Here is a 24,813-nt window from a genome sequence, read left to right on the forward strand (position 1 = left end):
TAAATAATAACGAGATTAGCATTTTTCTTTACATCTTGTGACTTGGATCTGTGTATGGAATTACAAAATCAATAAATAGATTTAGTTAAGTTTGAAATTCTCTCAAGGAATCTATCAAATACAAGATATAAGAACTCTGACCAATTTCATTATATCCATCAAGAAAAATCAGAGAAAGAAGGACTTGAGACAGGACCAAGATCTAAGAACATGATGAACTTGTTAAGGGATATAACAAAGATACATTTTCTAGAGGTCAATAAGCCCATCCATTACATGATCACAAAAGCAACTATCACAAGCAGGGCACATATTAGGCTTCTCATCAATAGGAAAGATTCGCTCTGAAATTATTGCACTAATCTCTCTAGTATGAGGTGTGAAGTTAAAGGGCCCTCTAAGTGGTAAACCAAAATGAGGGTAAAGATATATCTTTTGATGAGGATGGAATTGAGCAAGCAAAAAGACCCGTTCTGAAAAACCTCGATGCCTTGACCTCATCACGCAGTAATACCGAGGACCCAAACCCATAGCTTCAGTAACCATAGCCAAATGGACATTATTACGAAAGTGATCCCAACCCCAAAGGGTCACCCTTGTTACACTTTGAAATGTATGCCATTTGGTTTGAGTTGCTGAAGCTCCCAAGTGAGGAAATAGCAGGCGCCCATATCGCTCCACAAAATCTCTCCTCACGGCTTCACTTGTTTGTTGTAGATGAGGAATGGCTACAGATAAAACAAGCTCTTGCCACAGATCCATAACGTAAGATAATGAGTAAAGAGACAAACCTAAGGAATTTTGACAAGGGATGGAAAGAAAAGTGAAAGACAAAGGGAATAATATTGGAAGAAATGAAAATATAGTGCACCTTATATAGGCAAGCCAGCCAAGGAAGGATAAATTAGCGTTACCCAGAATTTGAATGTGTAACGTGCGAATGAAGATTTCCCAGCTTCCTTATTTATTTCGAGCTGAGGACAGCTCTTTCTTTTTGTTGGGGAGTTTGTAAGGTCCTCCTCTTAGCATTACTCTTACTGAAATATCTAAGCCGTCGACTTTCCGAATACGATTGAGTAAAGCACCCTAGCTACCCACAAGACACTTTCGGTTTTAACCATGGGAACATGGATATAATCAATGCAAAGCTATCCATGAGACATTTTCGGTTTTCACCATGGGAACGTGGATATAACCAATGCATGGGATATTGGTTTTATCTCAAGAAAATATAAATGTGCATAAGAAAAACAAAGAAAGAATAGGGTAAGGTGAAAAAGTAACTTGTTGAAAAAAAAAATCCACTAGTTGAAAGTATCTTGTTGAAGAAGCCACTTGTAAGAAAAGTAGCTTCGTGCATAAGCCACTTTTAAGAAATTAGCTTGTTGCATAAGTAGCTTGTTGGAGAAGCTTTGAGAAAAAAGAAAGCCTATCAAAATATGTAAAGTAACTTATCACGATAAGTTAAAGGCCTGATCAAATTAAGCTTAAAAGGAGGCCTTCCCTACTCATTAAACACTTCTTCTCTTCACTTTGCTACATTTCGCTACGCTTCACTTCACATATATGCAAAATTTTTGCATCTAAAATAGGCCCTGAATAAAAAACTGTGCATGTTGAATCCACACATTTGTTGCAAGCGTTGAGCTTATACTTATCACAAAGTAAAGTACCAGATGCTACAATAGTATCATCTAAACTGAGATCATGCATAGTACATCTATCATACACAAATTTGACTACAAGATGAAGTTTTGTAAGTGCCGTATAGACAAAATATTGCTCATGGTCCTAGATACATACAAAGAATTCAAAAGTGTGAAAGGTTTGCTACCCACAACAGTAATCACAATATTCCCAACTCCTATAACTAGATAAGAGGCATTATTGGTAGACAAGATTGCATTTTTGTTATGAACAATCTCGAAAGAAGTGACCAATGATGAGACTAATGTGCATAGTTGTACCACAATAAAAGTACCATGTATGATCCATAGTTTTTCAAAAAATGCATCATTTTCTAGATGGGTCATATTGACATTGCACATTAAAAGCTGATTCTACATCTTGCACGACATTTGCAAAATCTGAGGACATTGCTTGATGAGATGATCTTTTTATCATAGACATTTTAGATTCTTCTTGCCTTTATCTTCAAACTTCTAAAACCTATTATTATTCAAAGAAACAATAGTTGCCAAGGCAATCTGTTACCTATAGAAGCATTGGGCGTGGCAATAATAGCATTATTCTTTTGCTATGAAACCACAAATGCTTGCTCAATGGCACATTGCTTAGCCCTTTTTTTTCCTATATTGGGACTCTTGCATCAATAAAAGACAAAACCACAAGACTTCATATCATCATGCTTATTCTTTTTCACAAGTCTAAATGTGGAGACAAAAAATCGATAAGATTCTGGCAAAGAATCAAGAACTGTTTGCACAAGAGTACTACCAAGAATAGATTCTGGCAAAGAATCAAGAACTGTTTGCACAAGAGTACTACCAAGAATGATCTCAACAATGAAAATTAAGTGCTCAATTGAGATCTTTTATCCTGCAAGAAATACATCCATATCATCTACCTTAGTGCATAACCTTCAACTCTAGTTCTTTATGCAAGCAAGCAATTTTGGCCAACATTGAATTTGCATGCAAAGTAGATAGTCTATCCTATCTCCACTAATAACTATAATTGCCACTACTCGATTCTCTTCTAATACATGAAATCTCACCAGATTCCTTTGCTTGTCCTCACTCTGGTCATCGGCCCTTTGTTGCTCTGTGTGTGTGTGGGCGCACGCACAGAGTTCGATATCACCATCGCCAAGGTTTCACTAATGTTGTGTGATATTAGGGTTTCTTTACTCTATCTAGGGCTCCTTTACGCTTACACATCACCAGTACCATTGACGCTTCCTTTTTAGTGTGTGCACGTTATTACGAGCTTGGAAGTTGGCATTTCTTCCTGCGACATTGCTCTGACTTTTTTCACGAGCAAGCCTTCTTCTCCTCCCTCTTCTGCAAGTCTTCACTCGGATTCGAGGTTCCGTCTCTCTGTGCAAGGCGTCAATGTTGGCGGGGTACGTCTTCACGCGCGTCCTTACCTCAACCCCTTGTGCCCCCGCCGTCTGTCCTCCGCCTCATGCCTCCATGCCTGACCTCTTCGCCGTCTTGCAAGAACACACACACACACACACACACACACACACACACACACACACACACAAAGCGAGAGAGAGAATCTATGTTGTTGCTTGCAGGCTTGTAGGGCCTGCGCGCGCGCACACACACACACACACACACACACACACACACACACACACACACACACACACACACAGAGAGAGAGAGAGAGAGAGAGAGAGAGAGAGAGAGAGAGAGAGAGAGAGCAAGGTAGAACAAGAGAAAGAGAGAATCCCTCTAAAATGCATGTCTCCTGCTGCTCTTGACGCACGTCATCTCTCTCCTGGATTGCGGACACAGATCCAGGCCTCACGATGGATAGTGAGATAGAGAGAGAGGGTCCCAAAATACTCCCAGTATTTTGTCATAAATTTCCAAAAGGCCCTTCAAATTTCCCTAAATGCCCCTGCTTGTAGCTTTTCATAAGAAGACTAATTGTCTATCATACAAGAATCTGCTAAAACTAAACTTCGAGTTGGCTGTGTCTGCTTCGGAGATGAATTGCTTTATTACTTTTAGACATAATTTCCTTTTTTTGCAAGGTAATTTGTGACAAAGTACTTGTTAAGTAAAAACGGATCTCAATTGTCAAAAAGGAATAAAGATTAGGAAATATTGAACAATTCAACCAAAATAGATACAAGGTTATTTTGGGAATTTTTGAAATCCGAAAAATATTTTGGGAATTTCCACAAATTAGAGGGGTATTTTGCCACCCGTCAATGCCAAATTCACACCCTTTTTGGTCTTTTGCTTTTCCAAGTAAAGTATCTTGGTTGATTCCCTTTAATGAGACATGAGTGTCTACTTACTTACTTGCTATTTAAAAAAAAATTGTGGAATAATGAAACACTTAACAAAAAGCAAAACCAATGCATGAGCCCATACATCCTTAGTGTCACAACAATAGTAGTCAAAACAATTCTTGCAACAAAATTGCGAGAACTTGCACAATCATCCCCAAAACCAATGTCGACAGAACGTGGTCTTACACAAAAGCCCTCTACAATGTTCCAAACACCCTTTGCAACAAGGATATGCTACATATATATATGCCCAAAGTGGATGGTAGCCCCATTCACTTTTTCCTCAACAAACAATATGTGAAAAATATCATTGTTGTTAGCCATAGCCAATAATTGCACCTGATGCAATAATTGCATGTGTCGAGGAAAAATTGCGAAAAACTAATGTTTGCTATTATAGAGCAGATCTCACAAAAGACAACAAAGTTCGTTTTGTAGAAATCTACAATGTCAAAAAACTATTCAGAAAGGACAAAATTGCCTATACAATACTACCAATAGTGGAAATGTAGGTCAAAATGAGCCCTATAAATGCTCACCAAAAATCATCTCAATTAAAGAACATGAGCCAAAGGGTGTAGGTGATGCTACCCTAGATGTTAAGCCTGCTCCGATACCAATTGTTGGAAATACGTCTACAAAATGCATGCAATGATGAAGAAGATGAAGGGGGAGCTCAAAAGTAAATGACATAGGAAGTAGTATTCCCAAGAGTGCTAATACAAAGATAAGACTTGCACTGGAGTGTTGGATGTATATACAAGCCATGGGAAAAAAATTTCCTAATGCGAGGAAAAGTGACCCTTTGGTCGTAAGTGTATTCACATACATCAATACCAAGATATGGTAGAATTGATCTTTTTCCCTATCTTTATTTCTACCTTTGTTTTCACCACATATATGCCTTCCTTTGCTGTATCGTTTTTTCTCCCTCTCGTCCTTACCGTTTAGCAATTTCTTGCTCTCTCTCTCTCTCTCTCTCTCTCTCTCTCTCTCTCTCTTACTCTTTCTATATTTTCAATCCTTCTCTTCCGCTTTCTCCATTCTCTATCTCTCCTCCTCTTGCTCTCTCTTTCTTTCTCGCCCCCCTTTCTTCTATATCTATCTAGAGTTTCTTCTCCATCTATCTAGTTTCCCCCCCTCTCCTATCTCTACTTCTGTCTCGTGTTTTACCCCTCTATCTCTCCCTTTCACCTCTTGCATACCATAGATAGTACCGGATAGAAGGAACCACCTTGCTAGAGATAGTGACTGGCTCTATAGGGAGCCACCCTTACAATCACATATCACGAGCAACCTAAAGACAAAGAGCATTACTTAATAGCTTTGAAAGAGTTAAAGAAAGAATATTGATGTGTCTATAAGGCTAAGACCATGCATGTGGCTTTTTTTGGCAATACCCTCCTATGGGGATATATGCATATGTTCTTGAAGGGAACTTGAAAAGTGGCACCTTTATTACTTTGCTGGAAATTTGGAGCCTCATAAATAAAATCTCAAAGGGTGCTCAAATATGAAATTGCACCACTTTGAGTAGAGCATCTGTGCTTCATGACATAATACAACACAATGTGAAGAATATACATGCGCTGAGATTCCTCAAGGGCGCAATGAATGAATACAATAGAAGTCCCAAAAAAGAGGCCATCAAGCCAAGGGCTATGTGTGCAACATTTGCAGCTAGGAGGACCGTACCACAAGCTAAAAGGGCCCCTAGGTTATGGTGTTGAGCATAATTATTGATGATGAATAAGGAGTCAAAGGGACCATCATGGGTATTGGCTTCCTTCAAATGTTTGTCCGAAAAGCCAAGTAGAATCAGCAGCTTCGTAGCTTACAGAGGTTTGTCCATCGCTAGTTGTGACCAAAAAGGACAAGGCTTGACCCACTAGAACTTTGGTGCATTCCCAATTTTGGCCCCAGTTACGTATCATTTTGATCCATCCTGTTTTGGAGCCCTTAATCCGTACTGACTTCACATCTCCTGCTCCCCCAACATTTGTGATGAGCACCAAATTGAAATTAGGGTTTCCATTGATTGTGAAATGTATTCCACCTGTCTTCGCACACCTCACCCTACATGGACAAGGAAATAAGGTGAGTTTACATTCTCATGATGCCTTACGGATTAACATTTCTCAAGGATAACAATATGCAAGTTGTTATATTCTAGCTAGTTGTCAAATCTCTCTCTCTCTCTCTCTCTCCCCCCCCCCCCCGCGCCTGCGTGCGCGCGTGTGTGTGTCTCTCTCTCTCTCTCTCTCAACTTTCACTAAACCAAGAAAGGTCACCCAAGCCATGGCATCAACCAACATCCAAATCTCCACAAGAAGATTTAGAAATTTTCTCATGTAGGAAAACGGAGTCTTTTCTAGTGTTTTTCGTACAATGAATAACATCATGAGCTTCTGCTCAAGAGGCACCGCATACTTAGCTAGGTACGATTGGGGGCAGGGGACCCCGGCCCCACCTCCGGGCCGACGATCCCCTGCCCCCAATCGTACCTAGCTAGATATGCGATGCCTCCCAGAAGCTCATGATGTTGATGTAAGTCACAAGGTGGGAATTATTGTGAGAATTTGTCCAAAACTTCTTGTGCTAGAAACACATTCTACCAAAAACAACCACCAAATATATATATTGGCTTATAAAAGGTGCCACCTTGTGATTGTCAAAAGCAAAAGGGTCGCTTAATAAAAGAGACTTTCTCAAATATTGATTAAAATTAATTCATAGAGTGCAAGAAAAGTTAAACCATGTGAAGGTGTGAAATCAAATGTGAAATAAAGGGAACTCATCAATGTGTGTGTGTGTCTCTCTAGAAATTACTAGAATTATACTTAGGTGAAGTTTCACTTTAACATTCTAAAACAATAGAATGCAAGAAAAGTCTAGCATATCAAGATGTGGAATGAAGGGTGAAATAAAAAGATCTATTTACTATTTTAAAATTGAAATCATGTTCAATAATTCTTAATCATCACTCAAAATATTGAAATATTGAAAGTATGCCTAACCGGACACTCTCTAAGACTTCTTTTAGAAAGCCAATAATGTATTATCGAGCTTTCTTTTTTTAGTATGCTCTCTTCTTGAAGGCGTAACTCCAAGTCATCAGAAAAGCTATGGAGATTGTACAAATGTTCTGGGTAGCTTCGGGTCATCGAACTTTATCTTATAACAAGGTTTTTTCATTCACTTAAAAGAAAAACAACTATCTTTTTTTAGTTTTTTTTTGGCAAAACTCACAATTGTGAGTGATTGTATTAGAAAGAAAACAAAAAATTACAGATCAATCTCAATCCCAGACCGAGCCTTGAGAGGCGGATATTACATCATACTTTACAACTATCTTTTTTTAGTTCTAAGCACAAGTTGGTATTTTAAGTTTTTATAGTTTTAAGGTTTTAAATGGGTACCTTCAAAATCACCTTTTGTTCTGTAATGCTATCAAAATCATCGTTTCTGCAATGCTAAATCTTGAGATTGAGAAAAGGAAGACCATTCCTTTTACTTTTCCGCTCATCTCCTCTCTCTCTCTCTCTCATTGTTAAACGTGAATTTTTTTTTTTAATAAGACAGACCACCTTAAATTTTCTAACATTTCTTATGCATGTTTCAGTAAAGAATGATAGCTACAACTTCAAATGAGCATTGTATAGATTATGAAGAAAAAGGAATCATACCTTGAAAAAATAATGGTTAAGAGATTAAAAAGAAAAAAAAAGTGCTCATCAATTGGTGAGTTGAAAAGAAATTAAATACCAAAAAATTTACAAGATAATCTCATGCACATCATGTGCCATGAGAGCCCAATATACCCTACACATCATCAGATACATAAATCAATCTATATGAGCCATGGGAGATCAGAACAAAGAGAGCTACATAGTATTTTATTGGAGCAATACATGAAAAAATGCAATGTTTGAGTATGCATTGAGCCTGTTGACATAGTATTTTTGATGGAATTTTATCGTTTCTATTCATGATTTGTTAAATAACTTGATATCATGTTAATGTTTCAATTGGATTTTATTTTCTGTCTTGGTGTTTTTGAACACCACACTCTTTTGAGGTCCCTTCAATTCTAAAATTCATTTTTGAGTATTTTAGTGTTTTTTTGGTGTTGAAATAACCAAAGCTTTAACCTCAATTTTGCAAAATTAATCTATTGATTTAAATCACTTATTTCATATCACTCACTATGGTGAATACGGTCCCCCAAAAAGAAATGTTGTCAATAATGAGTGTCACCTTAGCAAAGTTAGCACTAAGTTTGGGTTTGAACGATTTAAGCGGTTTGAGCCACAATAGTGACTTGCCACCTCATTCTATAAAATTTGTTGTAAATTGAATATTTTCAAAGAACCACGAGCATAGGATATCATTAAGGTCCTATCACATAGAGGAACATTTTAGTATGTTGTTTATGCAAAAAAGAAACACAATGAAAAAATATTATTTTTTATAAATAGTAAAAAACTATAAATTTGGCTTTTAAATCTGACAGCATACATCTTTTTTTTTCTTAAAAGAAGTTTGGAATCTTTTTTTCTAAATAGTATATGCATGGATTCTCATTGTGTACATGTCCAAGTATATTTTTGAGTAATTTTTGTTCGATTGTTCTTAAAAGATGGCTCTTGCAAAATACTAACTTTATATGAAATTATTTATTTTTATTCTTTTCAACCACCTCCATGCCTTGAGAACAAATCCTGAAAGGTTTTTGATGCAGTTTTTTGTGGTTCATGAGAACAAGAATTTACACAAAAGTGGCTCGAGCTCACATAGCCCTAGTGTTAAATACATTGGTAAAAATCCGACAAATTCATCACTCACACTACTTCAAACTTTCACTTTGCTCGTTCACCCAATAAAACAAGCGATAATGTCACAAAAGCTCACCTGCTGACAAAAGTTAAAAATCTCTCAAGTCCATAAAGCTTATTTATTGAAAGAAGTTAAAGATATCTCTTACTTTTTAAAGTTTAATATTAACGATATGTAATAGGTCTTTGAAAAAAAAAAACACAAATTGTGAGTGAGAATTGAATCAATATGTAAGAAAACCCTTTTATTAAGCCTCGTATATCATTGAAGGGATAAACCCTAGAACAAGGTAAGAGGGCAAAAAAAAAAAAAAAAAAACTTTGAAGGATAATATTGCATGAACATGAGGTCATCGATACAATTTTATTTCTCTATCAATAGTAAAATCTCTTGGAATAGCAGTGAAATTTTAGAGTTTTAGTAACGAAAAAAAGGGCGAGAGTTGGATACTACCCGCTTTAGAGAGCCAAGGTCTTTAGAGTTTGGAGGGGCTTGACACTTACTATATGTCGGTGTACGAGTTCATGATCGAGTGGAAAGCCTAGTGGTGGCTCGGGAGCAGGCACTTCTGTAAGCCAAACCAAGGACATCTACCATACTCTAATGATCTCAAATGATTGGTTCTCTCTCTCAACAACATTTTGGGAAGCAATGGTTGGTGGGAAGGTGGATGGTGATATAAAATAATATTTGGAAGCTGCAATGGCGGCTAACAATGAAGATCTTTCTTTGGAAGGTATTATGGGGTGCTATGCCAATTGGAGTAAAGATTTTTGCTAGATTAAATTTGATAGATGTTCGGGTTGCAAAACGACTCCCGAGGACCTCCCTCACCTGTTATGATTATAAGTGAAATGGTAGGAAAGACATGCAAATGGATACAAAAGACCTTGAAAATAGGGTTCTTTGAGAACAATCTATTCCTCAGAGGGATGGTGATGAAAATCTAAGTGTTACTATTTTGCACATAAGTCGTTAGATTTTGTTACTTTAAGCAAATATAGATGGCCAGGAACTATCCACGAGTCTTTGAGAATATTCTCTCTATTGCTACTTTCATGGAGATCGTGCAAGAAACAAGGGAAACAATTTGGTAAAAATTCAACTTTTTGTACCTATTTCTTTTGGCAAAACAAAAAATAGTGAGTGAGAAGCAATCATATGTTCTGATCACCAACCCATTGAAGTTAACTAGGGAATTTATCTCAAGTCCTATAAAAATCCCTAATCTTATTTTTATGCAACAAAACATAAGAAATGACTTTTTTGATGAAAATGTACTGTTCCATCAACTTTGGAGGCTTGGTGTGACCAAAAGATGAGAAATTTTACAAGTTTCTTATTTTTTCCATGTGTAGTAGGCCTTGAACTATAACCTCATGAAAGGATTTTACAAAATGAGTGGATCTACTACGGTTTTGGAGGTTTTTTTCAAAACCCTGAAAGGACACTTTTATGTCCTGTTAGGTTACCAACCTAGTGTTGAGGGTTGGCCAAATGGTCTCAAGAAGATTTATACGAGAGGCCCTAGAATAGTTGACATAGCTTGTGTGGTAAGCCTTTAAGTCAGCCTATGGATTTATATATTGATTTGAAGAGGAAAGGCGTATAAACTTATTGCCAAAACGGTCGCCCTCATGCTTTTTTCGCATCTTGGACAAAGTCATAAGCCCCCACTAGCATGGCTTTGTCAAGGGGAGGTCAATATATGATAACAATCTGGCTGTTATGGTTGGCATTGAGTATGCCTCTTTCACTAAGCAAGAGTGTAGCTTGCTTCAGATAGATCTAGATAAAGCCTATGATAGGATAACATGGTCATTCATCGAAGAAGTCATGAATCATTGGGCTTTGAGCAGGGCTTTGGGCAGAGGATGTGTAGGTTGGCTAGCACACTTGGTGCTGGTAGCCAATCTAAGCTCCTATTCAATGAGAGAATTGTGGAAAAATTTGAGGTCAAACGATCGATCAAACATGGCTGCCCATTAACCCCTCTAATGTTTGCTATTGGATCCTACCCTATGGTAGCATTACTTGAAGAGAGTGTTGCGAAAGGGGAGATTCAAGGGCTATCTTTGCCAAACAACGTCTAGCTTCTGGCAAAACTATTTACATATGACTCCTTGCTTTTCCTAAAAGCATTCCCTCACAGGTAATTAGGAGAGCTCTAGAGATAGTACAGTTGTATGCAATAGCTTTCAGCTCAAAGTGTGTACTGAAAAATCCAGACTGATTTCCCTCTTTGAAAATGACTCGTTCAATCCGTTGATGTGGACCAGGGAGGTCTTATCTAAAGGGAAATTTTGTTGGCACTTGGGAACTCCTCAGGAGGTTGACGTAACCCACAAGCAAGATAAGAAGATGGGAGTTTGCGCTTCTCCCTTTTTTGAGCAGAGTTAAAGTGATCAATTCATTCATAATTCCCTATACTGGCCAAATGAAACTTGAAAGAGTTCTTAAAACCGGAAAAAAGATTTTTGTGGAAGAACAACACTAAATACTTGATGCCCTGGCAGTGGAAAAAATGGGAGATGGTAGCACGACTTGTGATGCAAGGTGGCCTCGGGATTCTTAACCCTAGTACTCATGCGGAGGCCTAGTGCGCCAAGTTTATGGTCGCACTTGCAAAGCAAGACCATGTTTGGGCTATTATGGCCAAAGGAATGTTGGACAATGCCAATCTCTATTCAGAAGGAGGCCAGTGGAAAAGGCTCGAGGAGGGCTTGAGGTGCATGACACGTTGCTTGCCCCTCAATGGGCCAGCCTGAAACTTGAGGGAATAACATGCACGATGGCTGCTAGGAAATGCAAGAAAGTGACAGAGACTCTTGAATGGGTGAGTTATCAAGATATTTTTACAATTCGGTATCTCACTGGTTTCCTTGGCTCTCTAAGGCGGGAAGCATCCTTCTGAACCCATTCTGGAGGGAAGTGGCAAGAAAGGTTAGCGATTGGGCCAACTTTGGGATTACAACAGTAGAAGATGGAAGGAAAAAAACCATTTGATTGCCTAATACAAACTCAATGGGACAAAAAGGCTGTTGATCAACAGAGCCCTTGAGCGGATTAGCAGTTGGTGTCTACCTATTTGTGGATCCAAATTTCAGTGGAAAGCACGGTGGTGGCCCAAGGACATACATTTCAAAAAACCTCAGACTAAGGAAGTGTACCACACCCTTATGGCTTCAACAGATTGGTTCTCCCCTTTGAACAAGCCATGGGGAAAGTATTGGCTAGAATGAAGATGGGATGTTGTCGTGAAGAATATATGGTGTTCTCAATGGATGCACAGAATGAAGGTCTTCTTGTGGAAGGTATTATGGGGAGACCTACCAACTAGGGTTGTATCAGGGGTATTGGTCCTAATAGGTGCTCACAATGTGGAGTGGCTAGTGACTCTTTAAGGACTACCCAATGATTTGTGGCCTAGCAGGAAAGATTTGCAAGTGGGTTTGAAAGACTTGGAAGATAGGATTCTCTAAAAACGATCTTTTCCTGGGAGGAAAGGTGTTCAAGAGCCAAGACATCCTTATCATAACTCAACTTATTAGATTTTGCTACTTCAAACATGTATGGAAGGCCAAAAACTTTCAAGTCACCATGGATTCAACTAGGTTCATAGAGATAACGCAAGAAAAATTGGGGTGATTTTTGCCATTGGAAAACAGATGAACACTGATAAGTGGAACAAGGCTTTTGGCACAACAATGACTCACCTTTCTAGGTAAGGGCATAGGCCCTATCTTTATCGTGGGGTGACACCCCTTTCAACCGGTGTAACTATGGTCTTGTAAAGTTGTCATGGCTCAACACAAGCATGGCATATTGTTGTATTATTTTGGTCTTGATAATATAATTCACTCACCATTGTGAGTTTTTGGGAAAAAAAAGGAAAGGGGGATCCCGTTCATTGTAAGCTTCCCCCCTTTCCTCTTCAAATTAGTATATAAATCCATAGGCTATCTCTAGTCCAAGAAAAGATAATCACCCCCCACCAACATGGCTTCATTCAAGGAAGGTCAATGTACGACAACATTCTAGCAGCAACAATCGGCATTGAATATGCAAACTTCACCAAGCAAAAGTATCCTTCTCCAGCTCAACCTTGACAAAGCTTATGATCGGGTATCTTGAAGAAGCAATGAACGCTCTAGGATTTGGACTTTGTATGTGTCAGATGGTACACACCTTTGGAGCAGGCAGCTCTTCAAAACTTCCCTTTAACAACATAGTGGTGGGAACTCAAAGTCAACAGATCAATCAAACAAAGCTAACCTTTGGCCCTATTTTCTTTGCAATTGGCCCTTACCCCCTTGCTACCATGCTCGAGAAAAGAATTGAGATCGGAGACATGTAAGGGTGCTCTCTCTCCTATGCAACAAACAACTTCTGGCCAACTGCTTTGCTGATGACTCCTTGTTGTTCCTAAAAGCCACCCACAGGTTCTCAGAAAAGCGCTAGCAATAATACAAATGTTTGTCACCACCTTAGGTGCCAAATGAAACATTAAGAAGTAGAGATTGATCTCATTTACTCATTCATCCCTTCTGATTGGTTGGGAGAATTGTCATGGTGTTTCGCCACCTTGGGACCCCACTAAGGGTGGGTATCTCTGAAAAGCAAAGCTCAAGAAAAGGTTTGAATGGGTTAAGCATAAAATCAAAAGTAAGATGAAAAGATGTGAGTAGGTATGTACGCATGTCCTTTTGAAGGGAATCTCACTATATCCCTCTATTTTGCTCTTTCCACCTGGACGAGAGAGGGGATATAGAGAGAAAAGGAAGGTAATAAAAGTAGCTGAAGGATTTGAGCGTTGTTGCACGTCGGCAAGAGCTGGTAGAGCAAGTGGTGTGGGTCGGTGTTTGCTCGCTCTTCAATGTTGAGCAAAGATTGTCAACTCGTTCATGATTCCTTACTTATCCTTCTTCTCCCCTACTTTGAAGATGTTTAAATGCAATTGGAAAGAGTTCGTGAAACCTAAACAATTTCAAAGCCACAAAAACATGGGAAAATGGGAGTGGGTTGCTAGACCCAAGGAGCAGGGTAGAATTGGAATACTCAACCCAACTATTCATGCAGAAGCCCAAAGTGCCAAGTTTGTGGTGGCAATAGTGAACTAGGATCCTGCTTGGGCCATTATGACATGGGATATGATGGATAAAGTATAACTATGCTCCCTCAAGAACCTATGGAAAGGAGTAGGAGTGCACAAAAAACTATTCGCACCAGTTTGGGCTAACATGAAACTAGGTGGCACCACATGCGAGCTTGTGTGTAAGTGTGCCAAAGCTTCAGAAGCACGTGAATGGGGGGAGGCAACCAGATACTTCAAGAACTCCATCACCCACTAGTCCCCCTTGCTCGCTACTAAAATTGGAGGTGTTTCATTAAATCTCTTTTGGAGAGAAATAGGCAAAAAACTTAGCAATAAAGCAGTTTTGGGATAGAAACTGCCTAAACAAGAAAGAAGAACTAACTGACTACCAAGTTCGACCTCAATGGAAATGAAAGCCTACCGGTCTCCAGAGTGGTCGAAGGTATGAGTAATGTTATGGCACCTATTTGCAAGGATGAACTAGATTGGAAAGTCTGGCATTGGCCCAAGAACAAGAAGTTTTTTGTACTAAAAATAAAGGGAACTTATGCCACATTTTGCTACAAGGTAGATTAGTTCTTGCTGCTAGCAAAAGTTGGAGATCGCATTGGCATGAGGCAAAGTGGACAGTAGTAATAGGTAACATATGGGATCCTCATGGACACAGGTTTCATGCACTTGATGGACAATTGATGGTGATTGCATGCATTTGTTGCCCTTGATGAAAGGATTGTCTATCTTGGGCCCTGGAAAATTTTAGAGAAAGGTGTACTTGATGCAGTGGTAGACTAGAATTGTAGATCTTTTGGCACCCTTAGAGGTCTTATCTATCTATCTAACAGTGGGTGATAGAGCTTTGGAGGTCATCTCCTGAGTGAGGGCTTCTTTGTGGCTATGCCTAACCTTGTGAGGTGTTTCCAAGGGATTTTCTAGTTTTTATCCGGTCTTCTTGATGGGTGCCTTATGTTTTCCTAGTTTAAACCATTTATGGCGAGTGGGATTTTACGATTTGTACACACATACACACACTCTCTCTCTCCCTCTCTCTTCATATTATCTCTCCTCTTATCTTCTCTCTCTAGAAAACTTTTCTCTCCTCTTCTCTCCTCTCTCTTCCCTTGCAAGTTCCCTTGTTGCCACATCTTCTGTCGCACTTTCACAAACACACACTTCCAAGATAGAGACAAAGAGTACCTGCGATACTTGACAGGAACAACGCCTGCAATCTCTTCAGCAATCTTGATGAATGAGGGATAGGCCATATCAAAATGGACACGAGGGGGGTCACACCAACCACCCAAGCTACCAGTTGGACAAAAGTTGGTGGCCGTGATGGTGACCATGCCTCCCTTTACACACCCTGCATCTGACCCTGCATTATAACACTTGATTTGAAAGCATGCCCCACATGCAGCTCCTCCTTTGAATAAGGGTGCACTCAATGCTGCTGTTGCCGTCCCATACCCTACACTATACAAGTTTCCATATCCACATGCTCCACCTGTGCACATATATTACAATTTAGACATGCTTGGTATATTATTGAAATAAAATAAAGGTTCTGTGAGCTCTCTACCAATGTAGAGAATTTCATTCACAAAATGGGCTAAGATGGTGAAGTCCTTAAAAGTGATTTTGATACAATGTTGAGGATTTGCCCTCTTGATATTTATTTGAAATAAAGAAAGAGATAAATGTGTGAATGAAGTTCTATAAATTGGTCAATAAAAAGGTTATTTCATTTTTCTTTTCTTAGTCTCTCTCTCTCTCTCTCTCTCTCTCTCTCACACACACACACACACACACACACACACACACACACACACACACACACGGCCATGAGAGAGAGAAGGGCGGTAAAGCTCAGCGTGCAAGATCTTCCTCACTATGAATTCTTTGATACACCATCTTCTTGCAAGTTTGATTTAATAGACTTATTGGAATAAGAAAGATTTAAAACAATCATGATATTCAACATATTACCATTTTTGCCAATCATTTCTCATATTATTGGCTATTGTCCCCCCTCCCATAAATATGATACCCCTCTTCCTTATTTTTAAACTTGGGAGATAAATTATTGGGGGTCTGCTCCTAACTTATACGCTTATGTAACTTGTAAAAATAACCCCTCCCCTTCACTTATGTGGTGCGATAAGTTTTCTATGGTGAATCCCCTGACAATTTTTCTAGAAACTAAAATGACATTTTTTCCTCAGTCTTAAAATACATTTATAACGAGACAAAGAGAATTAAAATATGAATTATAGCACCTCAATTAAAATTACAATCATCTGTTTATATGGATTAAAAATTCAAGATCTGATATGTTAAAAAATATTACAATTACAAATTATTTGAAGAAAATAAGCTCTCCCTCTCCCTCTCCCCCTCTCTCTCTCTCACACACAACACAACACAGATCTCATGAGATACATGTTAGTTAGAGATTAAAATGGCATGCCTTTTTATTTTATATATGTAAAATAAAAAGTTATAAACATAAAAGAAAAGAAAATAAGTTCTCTCTCTCTCTCTCTCTCTCTCTCTCTCTCTCTCACACACACACACACACACACACACACACACACACAACAACGACGACGACGACGACGACGACGACAATAACAACAACAACATTGACGACAACAACAACAACAATAACAAAGAAAAGACAACTCATGAACAACTCAAACAAAAGTAAATTTTTTAAAAAACTTAATCTCAATAGAAAGTGAATAAAATCCAAGAAGAAACTTTAAAAGAAAGTGAATAAGATCTAAGATCACATCATGACATGTAACTTCCGAAATAGCTTATGTCAATGTGGGGTTGTGTAGCTCTAGGCACATCACGTGCGTGAGGATTATTGTACATTCTTTTTTGGGAGAATTTTGTACATCTACTCACAATTGTGAGTATGAAAAAAAAAAAAAGAATTAATAAGAAATTTGTAGCTTTCGTTTCAAAAAACAATCAACTCTTATAGAACCATCTAAAGTAATCATGGTACTTTTTAGAGAACAAAGAGAAAACACTCAAACTCATGTTAAAAGGATCGTTAGAACAACACATCAAACCAAAATCTCATCATCATTTGAAACTTGGCCCAAAAAAAAACCCTTGCTTCAAAATGTCAAATATGGAAACTCTCTTATCTCCATTTAAATTAATCAAATTAAAACTAATTTTCAATGAACCATGCAGATAGTGCTTAAGGTTTATATATTGCACGTCCATTTCTGAGATAGTTTTGCTCCAATGTTCACAATTGTGATTATAGCAAAAAGAGAAACCGATCATCCGTATCCTCTTAGGAAGTTAAGGAGAATCTCTTTAATGAAAAAAGCAATTTAGAAACTAAAAGAAAGTATTTCAAACAAAAAGTTGAAAACGAAGCTTTTAAACTAGGGGACTCATTTTTGTACAAGGAAGTGAGGAGCTGATATATGTGATAGGTAAAAGTCACAACTTGGATGATTGGCTGAAAGCAACACGGGCCATTCGGATGAGTCCTTCTCTATGACATTCTAATACAATCGCTCACAATTGTGAGTTTTGCCAAAAAAAAAAAACTAGGGGACTCATTTACTAAAATAAATCATTCAAAATTTTGTACTGCTTTCTTCTTTCCTCTGGTGCATGTTTTTTTTGGGGTTTTCTCTAATGCATGTTTTAACATGCCAATACCATACCAAATAACTTACCCCCTCCATATAGTCCTTCCTCTCAAAGGCCAAAAAGTCCTCGTCAAGGAGTTAAGAACTCTCAATGCATGCTTCTTCAAAAACAAGTGAAAGGGTCACATTGGCTTTCTAAAACAATAAGAAAGTGATAAAACCATTAGGTTGAGTTTAACAAAAATCAATGTTCGAAAAAGGATTACCTCAGCTCAGTCTTGAGCCGGTTGAAAATTGAGACTAGCTGGTTGTAAATAATGGTAAAGGGAAACAAATCGATGAAATATGTGAAAATAGTTCAAAAACCTTACTAATTTCAAAATTTTTGCTAGTGTTTTCGGTTTGCTTCTTTGCGAGGGAAAAACCAGAGGCTGCTTAATGAAAGAGACTAGTTTCTCAAACATTGATCAGAATCAAGCTATAGAATGCAAGAAAAGTCAAGCCATGTGAGGCTGCAAAATGAAAGGTGAAATAAAATGGCTGTCATTGCATCGAGGATCATTGCAGTGTTCGAAAAAAATCGTTTTTCCAAACATACAAAATTCCTTTTCTTGATTTTGTAAAGAGGAAATTAGGTCGTTTTTTGGGTTTTAACACTATTTTTCTCTATTTTGGGACGGAATTTCTCCTTTTTCCCTTGACCTCAACCAACATTTTTGAAATTGAAAACGACACGATATTAAGCTGAGACACATTTTTCTCGAAGACTGGTGCAAAGCCAGTGTGTTGCACGGCAAGTAAAATTCCAAAATTGAATGAAAGAAGACGATGGCACGAAGATTTTACATCCTTGCAAGCTGTAGGAAATGACTTGCAAATCAAGCTATCCTCCCCCCCAATTTTAGTGTTCTTAACTTGGGGGTTTCACCCTAAAAATTCACCCATGTTTATGTGTGTACACATGCATCTGCGGATAAAATTGTGTTGAGTATTCTTGTCGAGAAACGGATTCTCGTGACATGCTAATTATGGACAAGCTGAAGCAGAAATATTGGTATCCATAAGATGAGATGCTTGTCTATATATGTGTCCACACCTGTGCATAATTACATTTATGTGTATAGAAATAGAGGATATCATGTAGCTTACCCTATAAATTTGACCTACTGCCTTATCAAATCCTTAAATATGTCAACAATGACTCAACATTACCTAATGGCTTCTACTGACTCTAGAAATGTATGAAAATACATTAGGTGATTATTGACCCCATTGTGACTTGCATTGATCACCCTAAGGAAAAAACAAGACAAAGGAACATATTGGATCCAATCACTTACAGAGAATCGCCCAAATTGTGTTGGTGCTTCTCCCCACTGTGAACCTTAGGGTCTCTACAATCTCGATGCACTCAAGGGTGTGTGAGGATGTAGCAAACACTCGTCGGAGCAACATTTGCTATGGAGAAGGAGGGATAGCAAAACGTTGGGCACATCACCTTGGCTTTGTATAAATTTCGGTCTGCTAGCACCGTGTAGGTGGAGATGATCGGCATGCCCGCATGCGGGCGTAGTGGTAGAACTTTGCACTCGTTGGATGGAGGTGATGTGTGGAAACTGCGTTGATAATTTGGGTCAAACGAACACTAGCCGATTCATTCCATCGAAGATCAGTTCGTGCTTGCTTGCCACGATAGCAAGCAGGGCGAAACATAACCACCTTATCCATGTGCAAGCCGCGCATGACCAACACCCAAAGGCTTCAAACCAATGGGTGCTCCATTGTACACGAGCTGAAATTCTCTCGTATTTACACTCCCTTTTTGCCGAAAGGCAGTGCCAACCAATAATGGTGCAACCACTAGAATACATAGCTTTTGCTCGAGTTTTTACTTCAGAGAACAGAGACCTCAGCGAGTGTTAAACTCAAGACGCGATGAGAGAGAGAGAGAGAGAGAGAGAGAGAGAGACGTACCCATGGTGCCAGAAGCATCGCTGCCGCCATAGAAGGTAGCATGGGCTTTACGCCACTTGAGGGAGGGCGTGTAGAGCGTCTGCGCGGCGCTGCGGCGAAGTAGCGGGTGGACGAGCAGCAGCTGCAGCAGCGCGAAAGCAAAGGAAGGCTGCAGCCTCTTCGCCATGTCCCGCCTGCCCAAAGTAAGCCGACGGCTCTTGTGTCTCTCTATGTGCGCCTGTGTGTGTGCGCGAGCCCTCAGATGAAGAGAGAGAATGCGCGCGCGTCGAGAGCTGCTGAGCTTCGGGCTGAAGGGCAGTGATCTTGCGCTGATTGCGTGTGTGTGAGTGTCTGTGTGTATATATATGGGTATAGGGCCTTGCGCTGGAGCTTGTGCAGAACGTGCTCGCGCTTGCTTTTCGTCCTTCCTCTGATCGTGCCCCCACATATTCGTACTTCTCCTTCTCTCTTTCTCTCTCTCACTCACACACACACACACAATCAAACGTTCTTCCATTTTTACCATTAATGTTTGAATTTAGGTTTTGACGCGTCTCTTAAAATCTCTTCCAAGGGGTAAAGGTGAGGGGCTCTAAGCTCACCCACTATGGTTCATCTCTTGAGACATGCGGGTGTGGGTGAGTGGGCGTAATCTCGTAAAACTAGTCAAAGCTTCGAGCTTCGAACGACCTAAGAAAAAAAAAAAACCCTTCTACTGACTTGAATTTTTTTTGCCAAAGTTCCACTTTGCTCCCCATCTCCACCAGACTCACCTCAGAAAAAATTCCCAAAATTAGGGTATATCCATGGATCTAATGTTTTTTAAGAAACAAAAGCCGTAGGTTTCTTTTGAGGAGGAGCATAGGGTGCCAACACTCAGGTTGGTATCTGAGGAATTCTTCCATTCTTTCCATGCATCTCGCCTTGTTTAGTGTCTTTGACAAATAAAGAAACCAAATTAGCCACTTCTACCCCACCTTCTTCATCAAACTCATAACAAGGAATGATGCATGTGCTATTGGAAGACAAGCACCTTTCCTTCATGCATGTACTTTGAATGTAAAGGCATTGTTCAACTTGTTAATGATTGACCACTCAATCATGGGAAACTGATAATCTATGGGTGTGCTAAATTCTCAGTCGTTCGAGTTGCATGAGGCCCATGTTCCAAAAGGCGTAAAAGAATGCGATAACAAAGGTGATGTGGATGTTGCATCATTGATAACCAAAGTCCAAAAAGGGGTTATACCTTGGTGCCATTAAACTATGGGCTCAAGAACAAAGCCGAACATACTTCATGGATTGCAACGCGGTTCTCAACACGGGGTGGGAACTTGCACTCTAGAATTGATGGTCACAAAGCTAGTTGCTTGAAATATTTCTACCAAAAGACCCTTTGTGTCACATGATTGCGAGAAAAAAAGATAAACCATTGATTATCACAAGGTTTGCACTTATGTTTTCAATGACTTTTGTCTTATGATGGCCTCTTAAGGGATTAAGAACGTTTGTTGCTTTGGCTTTTGACTACTTAGCAACAAACTCTTAACTTATGTCCCTTCCCAACTTGAGGGCTTTCTTCTAGCCAGTAATAAGCTCCCCTCAAAGGTTGTGCGCCCTTCCTTTTGATTGCAATGTCAACTTTTTCATTCACACATTCACATTAGCTCAATATGTGGCACCGATAAACAGTGGCAAAAGCACTGTAGATGGGTGTTGATTGCAAGTAATATGTGGGACCTTCAGTGGCCCCCAACGATGGAGATATTCCTATGGAAAGTTCTTTGGGGGGCTTTTCCAACTCGGGTCAAAGTACTAACTAGAAGGATAGGCTCAGGTGCAAAGCGTCTAGTAAGGATCCCCTCCACTTGTTCCAAAACTATCCCATTATGAGACGTCTAGCGGGGAAACTATGTAAATGTGGAAGACTTAGAGGATCCCATTCCTCAAGAACAACCTACTCTTGAGAGGCAAGGTGTGGAAGAACCAAGCCATCTTGATCTGCGCTCAAATTTTTCCCTTTTGCTACTTCAGACAAACATGGAAGGCTAGAAACCAAGTGGGTCTTTGATAAAGACCTCTCAATGACCAGCTTCAAAAAAATTACTCAAGAAGGCAAGGAAACGATAATCACTATCGGAAAACATAAGAACTCCAAATGATGATTGTAATCAAGCAATCAATGCCCTCTTGAGTCTAGCTCCTAGCAATCGACAAAATGTAACGTTCTAAGTAGACCTCAAGGCACCCTTCACGCTTGAGGATTATTGGACATTCCTCTCTGGATTCATATAAGTCATCCACTCACAATTGTGAGTATAGAAAAACATAAAACAAAAATATGTGGCACTCATTTTGGACTGGGGATTAATTAGAGACTATCTAAAGAGATACCCTGTGTGGAATCTAATCTATGGAGGAAGACTAGCAATAGTTAACAACAAGCATTACCTTTCAAAATCTATTTGATCCTATAATGGAAAGCCCTTTTCAAGATTTCCACATGGAACTAAGAAAACCTTCAAGCATTTCGAGCTTCTTGGCATGACGTGTGGGAGACAAACAAGCAACGTGGAGGAGCGTGGGAGGTGAACACGTGGCTAGGGGTATTGAATACTCAAGAAAGAGCTTGCTGGATGTCAACCATACAAAGTGGAGAGATGACAAAGAGAGACTATGGTAGGCTCTAACACACACACACACACACACACACACACAGAGAGAGAGAGAGAGAGAGAGAGAGAGAGAGAGAGAGAGAGAGAGAGAGAGAGAGAGAGAGAGGATGCTCCTTGCCATTGCCACCTGAGTGGAGGGGTACAACTTGCAGAAGTCAAGAGGAGGGAGCAATTTGTTGCCGTGAGAGGAAGGGAGTAGCCCGCAACCACAAAGATGGTCACCTGCAGGCAGTTTCATGTAATTTTTGTGATTGTTTGGAGACAATTTTTCTTTTTGTTGTTGTTGAGAGAATGGGTAGAGAGAGAGAGAGAGAGAGAGAGAGAGAGAGAGAGAGAGAGAGAGAGAGAGAGAGAGAGAGAGAGAGAGAGAGAGAGAGAGAGAGAGAGAGATCATCTATTATGGCAAGCCTTATTTAGACTTTCCACGTGGTTGCCAATAGGGGAGCAGAGGTGGTGAGTTGGAAAATGGACACACAATAGGCAGAGGGGGTGAAAAGTAGAAAAGACGAGGCCAAGAACTTATGCCAACTTAACACAACAAGCCAAGGACATGAACATGGTTAGGAGGTGAATGGGGGAGATAGATGAAGAGGCAGTCAAAGGGGCACATGCACCCACCACTAGCTAAAAAGCGACGGTTTTATGTATGGAGCCACCACCATTTTGTCACCATTCCCATTGTTTTGAGATTGATTTGAACAAAATGTCATTGCCCCCCTCCCCCCCGGCGCCATTATGCTCTTGCAAATTCACTGACATTTGAGTGGAATGAGGGAGAGAGTGTGACCACGTAGAGATTTTTTTGCAGCTATTACAACTCTTGAACACCTTCGATGCTTTTGACAAGGCGTAAGCAAACCCAAGAATGCCCATGTGCATGTGCAAGAGACTTCCTGGGGGTAAGCGATGCTAAACATGGAAAATTTTGTATTTAAAGTCTTTTACACTAAATCGTCTGAATTTTGTAAGTTTTCTCGCCTTAAAATTCTAAACGTAGAGGTAGATTTTAAGTTTGTAGGTGGGATTATAGTAGTAAACCAAGGTTTTTTTTAGCACTACATCCATTGAATGGCCATTGGTGTAGAAAAACTAAACACCATGCATGTGCACTTTGAAAAGAGAGAGAGAGAGAGAGAGAGAGAGAGAGAGAGAGAGAGAGAGAGAGAGAGAGATGTTGAAGTTGGGCATGGAGAGAAAACTATCTATACTTTTCTATTGCGATGAAGAGGATTCACACAGTCCACATGGCACCAAAAGAACCTAGCGCACTCGAGAAGAGATGGGTTTGGTGAGGGGGAGCTGCTCTCGCCTACAAAAGCTGAAGAGCCTTCGAGTGGGAGGCGAAGAGGCATGAGAGAGAGAGAGAGAGAGAGAGAGAGAGAGAGAGAGAGAGAGAGAGAGAGAGAGAGAGAGAGAGAGACTCATCTATATCCTCTACATGCAACGGCTTGCGGTTTGGAAACCTACTGTATGGATCCCTATTTTTGCGTGATCAAATGTCTAATTGGGATGGCCCTTGGGCGGCCGGTCTCCCACAATCAATGTCGAGAGGCTATATTATTCAACTCCAATAGAGCCTCGAGTACCAATATGTAAGGTAACTAAATCATTTGACTCTAAAAACCCTCCATTAGACTTATTCTTAGTAAGCTCTAAAGTGGTCAGAGTCAACCACACTATTCAACCAAAGAATGGTATGAAGATCACTCAATCAATCTCAGACACTAGATGTCCAAATGAGTTTTGAAGTAACTAAAGAGTAACTAACAATCATTAGGACGACATTAATTCACATATATTTTGGGTTCCCACCATTAATCATTATGAGAAACAACCAATGCATGATTGCCATATCAATAAAAGATGTTGTTTTCTTGAGGTGCACAAAGCGTGGAGTATTCAATGTTCATAAGTCAGATGAGAATCACTATGCAATGAGTGCTTGATTGAGGCTCAATCGTGAGTCAATTGCATCTTTTCCAAGAAGGACAATAACAATTCATACAAGAAATGATAGAGGGCTTAGCAAAAGAACAATCCCAAATATCCATTTCATATTAAGCCACAAGCAAGTATGCCTTCAAAGACAGCGAGAAGGAATCACTCTAGAATCGGGGCATTACAAAGATCAAGGAGGCATCAAAGATCCCAACAACATGGCCATCATAGAATAGGACATAGAACATTTAATGTTGACATAGCTACAATCACAATCAATGGCCAAAATACTCAGTTAATTATTGCATCAACAACGTAGGGTTGTGCTTTCTGATTGAAAGGTAGTTTGAAGATGTGACAAATTAAAGAAGCAGTTAACTAGGTATTTCAACCATTGATCGTGAGTGTAGATGTGTCAAGAAACTATTGATGCAATCAATAGTTTCTTGAATGAAGCACTCAAATTTAGAGAGAAGCAAAAGTTAGGTGGACAAAGGATCCTAGTGTCAGCATTGGAGCAGAAAGAAGTATACAAGTTTTTTGTTGAAGCCATCAGCTTGAAGAACAACCCGACCTACTTGGCTAATAAAAGTTTCAAACATACTTTACTAGCCAGATAACTGAACAATAGATTCCCTATAATGTTGAGCTTGATTTTGCATCACAGTAGTCACAAAAACAGCAAAAGTCAAGACCCAACAT

The 24,813-nt window shown here is 39.5% G+C and overlaps 2 protein-coding genes across 2 annotated transcripts in view; one reads left to right on the forward strand and one right to left on the reverse strand.

Annotated features, from left to right (window-relative positions):
- Positions 1 to 5,430: 5,430 nt before the first annotated feature.
- Positions 5,431 to 20,148, reverse strand: LOC147420190 (expansin-A4-like). Its single transcript, XM_086504927.1, has 3 exons — positions 19,520 to 20,148; positions 15,120 to 15,426; positions 5,431 to 6,070 (listed from the first exon to the last, which is right to left on the reverse strand). The coding sequence occupies exons 1-3, from the start codon at positions 20,022 to 20,024 to the stop codon at positions 5,764 to 5,766; spliced, it is 1,119 nt and encodes a 372-aa protein (XP_086361053.1). The 5' UTR covers positions 20,025 to 20,148; the 3' UTR covers positions 5,431 to 5,763.
- Positions 19,565 to 24,813, forward strand: part of LOC147420191 (uncharacterized) — a 53,921-nt gene continuing 48,672 nt past the window's right edge. Inside the window, exons 1-2 of the mRNA XM_086504928.1 lie at positions 19,565 to 19,701; positions 22,982 to 23,072. Of these exons, the coding sequence (XP_086361054.1) occupies positions 23,039 to 23,072 (34 nt within the window). The 5' untranslated portion in view covers positions 19,565 to 19,701; positions 22,982 to 23,038. The remainder of the gene's footprint in view (positions 19,702 to 22,981; positions 23,073 to 24,813) is intronic.

This window comes from Adiantum capillus-veneris, chromosome 28, assembly GCF_014529385.1.
Source record: "Adiantum capillus-veneris isolate H3 chromosome 28, ASM1452938v2, whole genome shotgun sequence".
Taxonomy (NCBI): Eukaryota; Viridiplantae; Streptophyta; class Polypodiopsida; order Polypodiales; family Pteridaceae; genus Adiantum; species Adiantum capillus-veneris.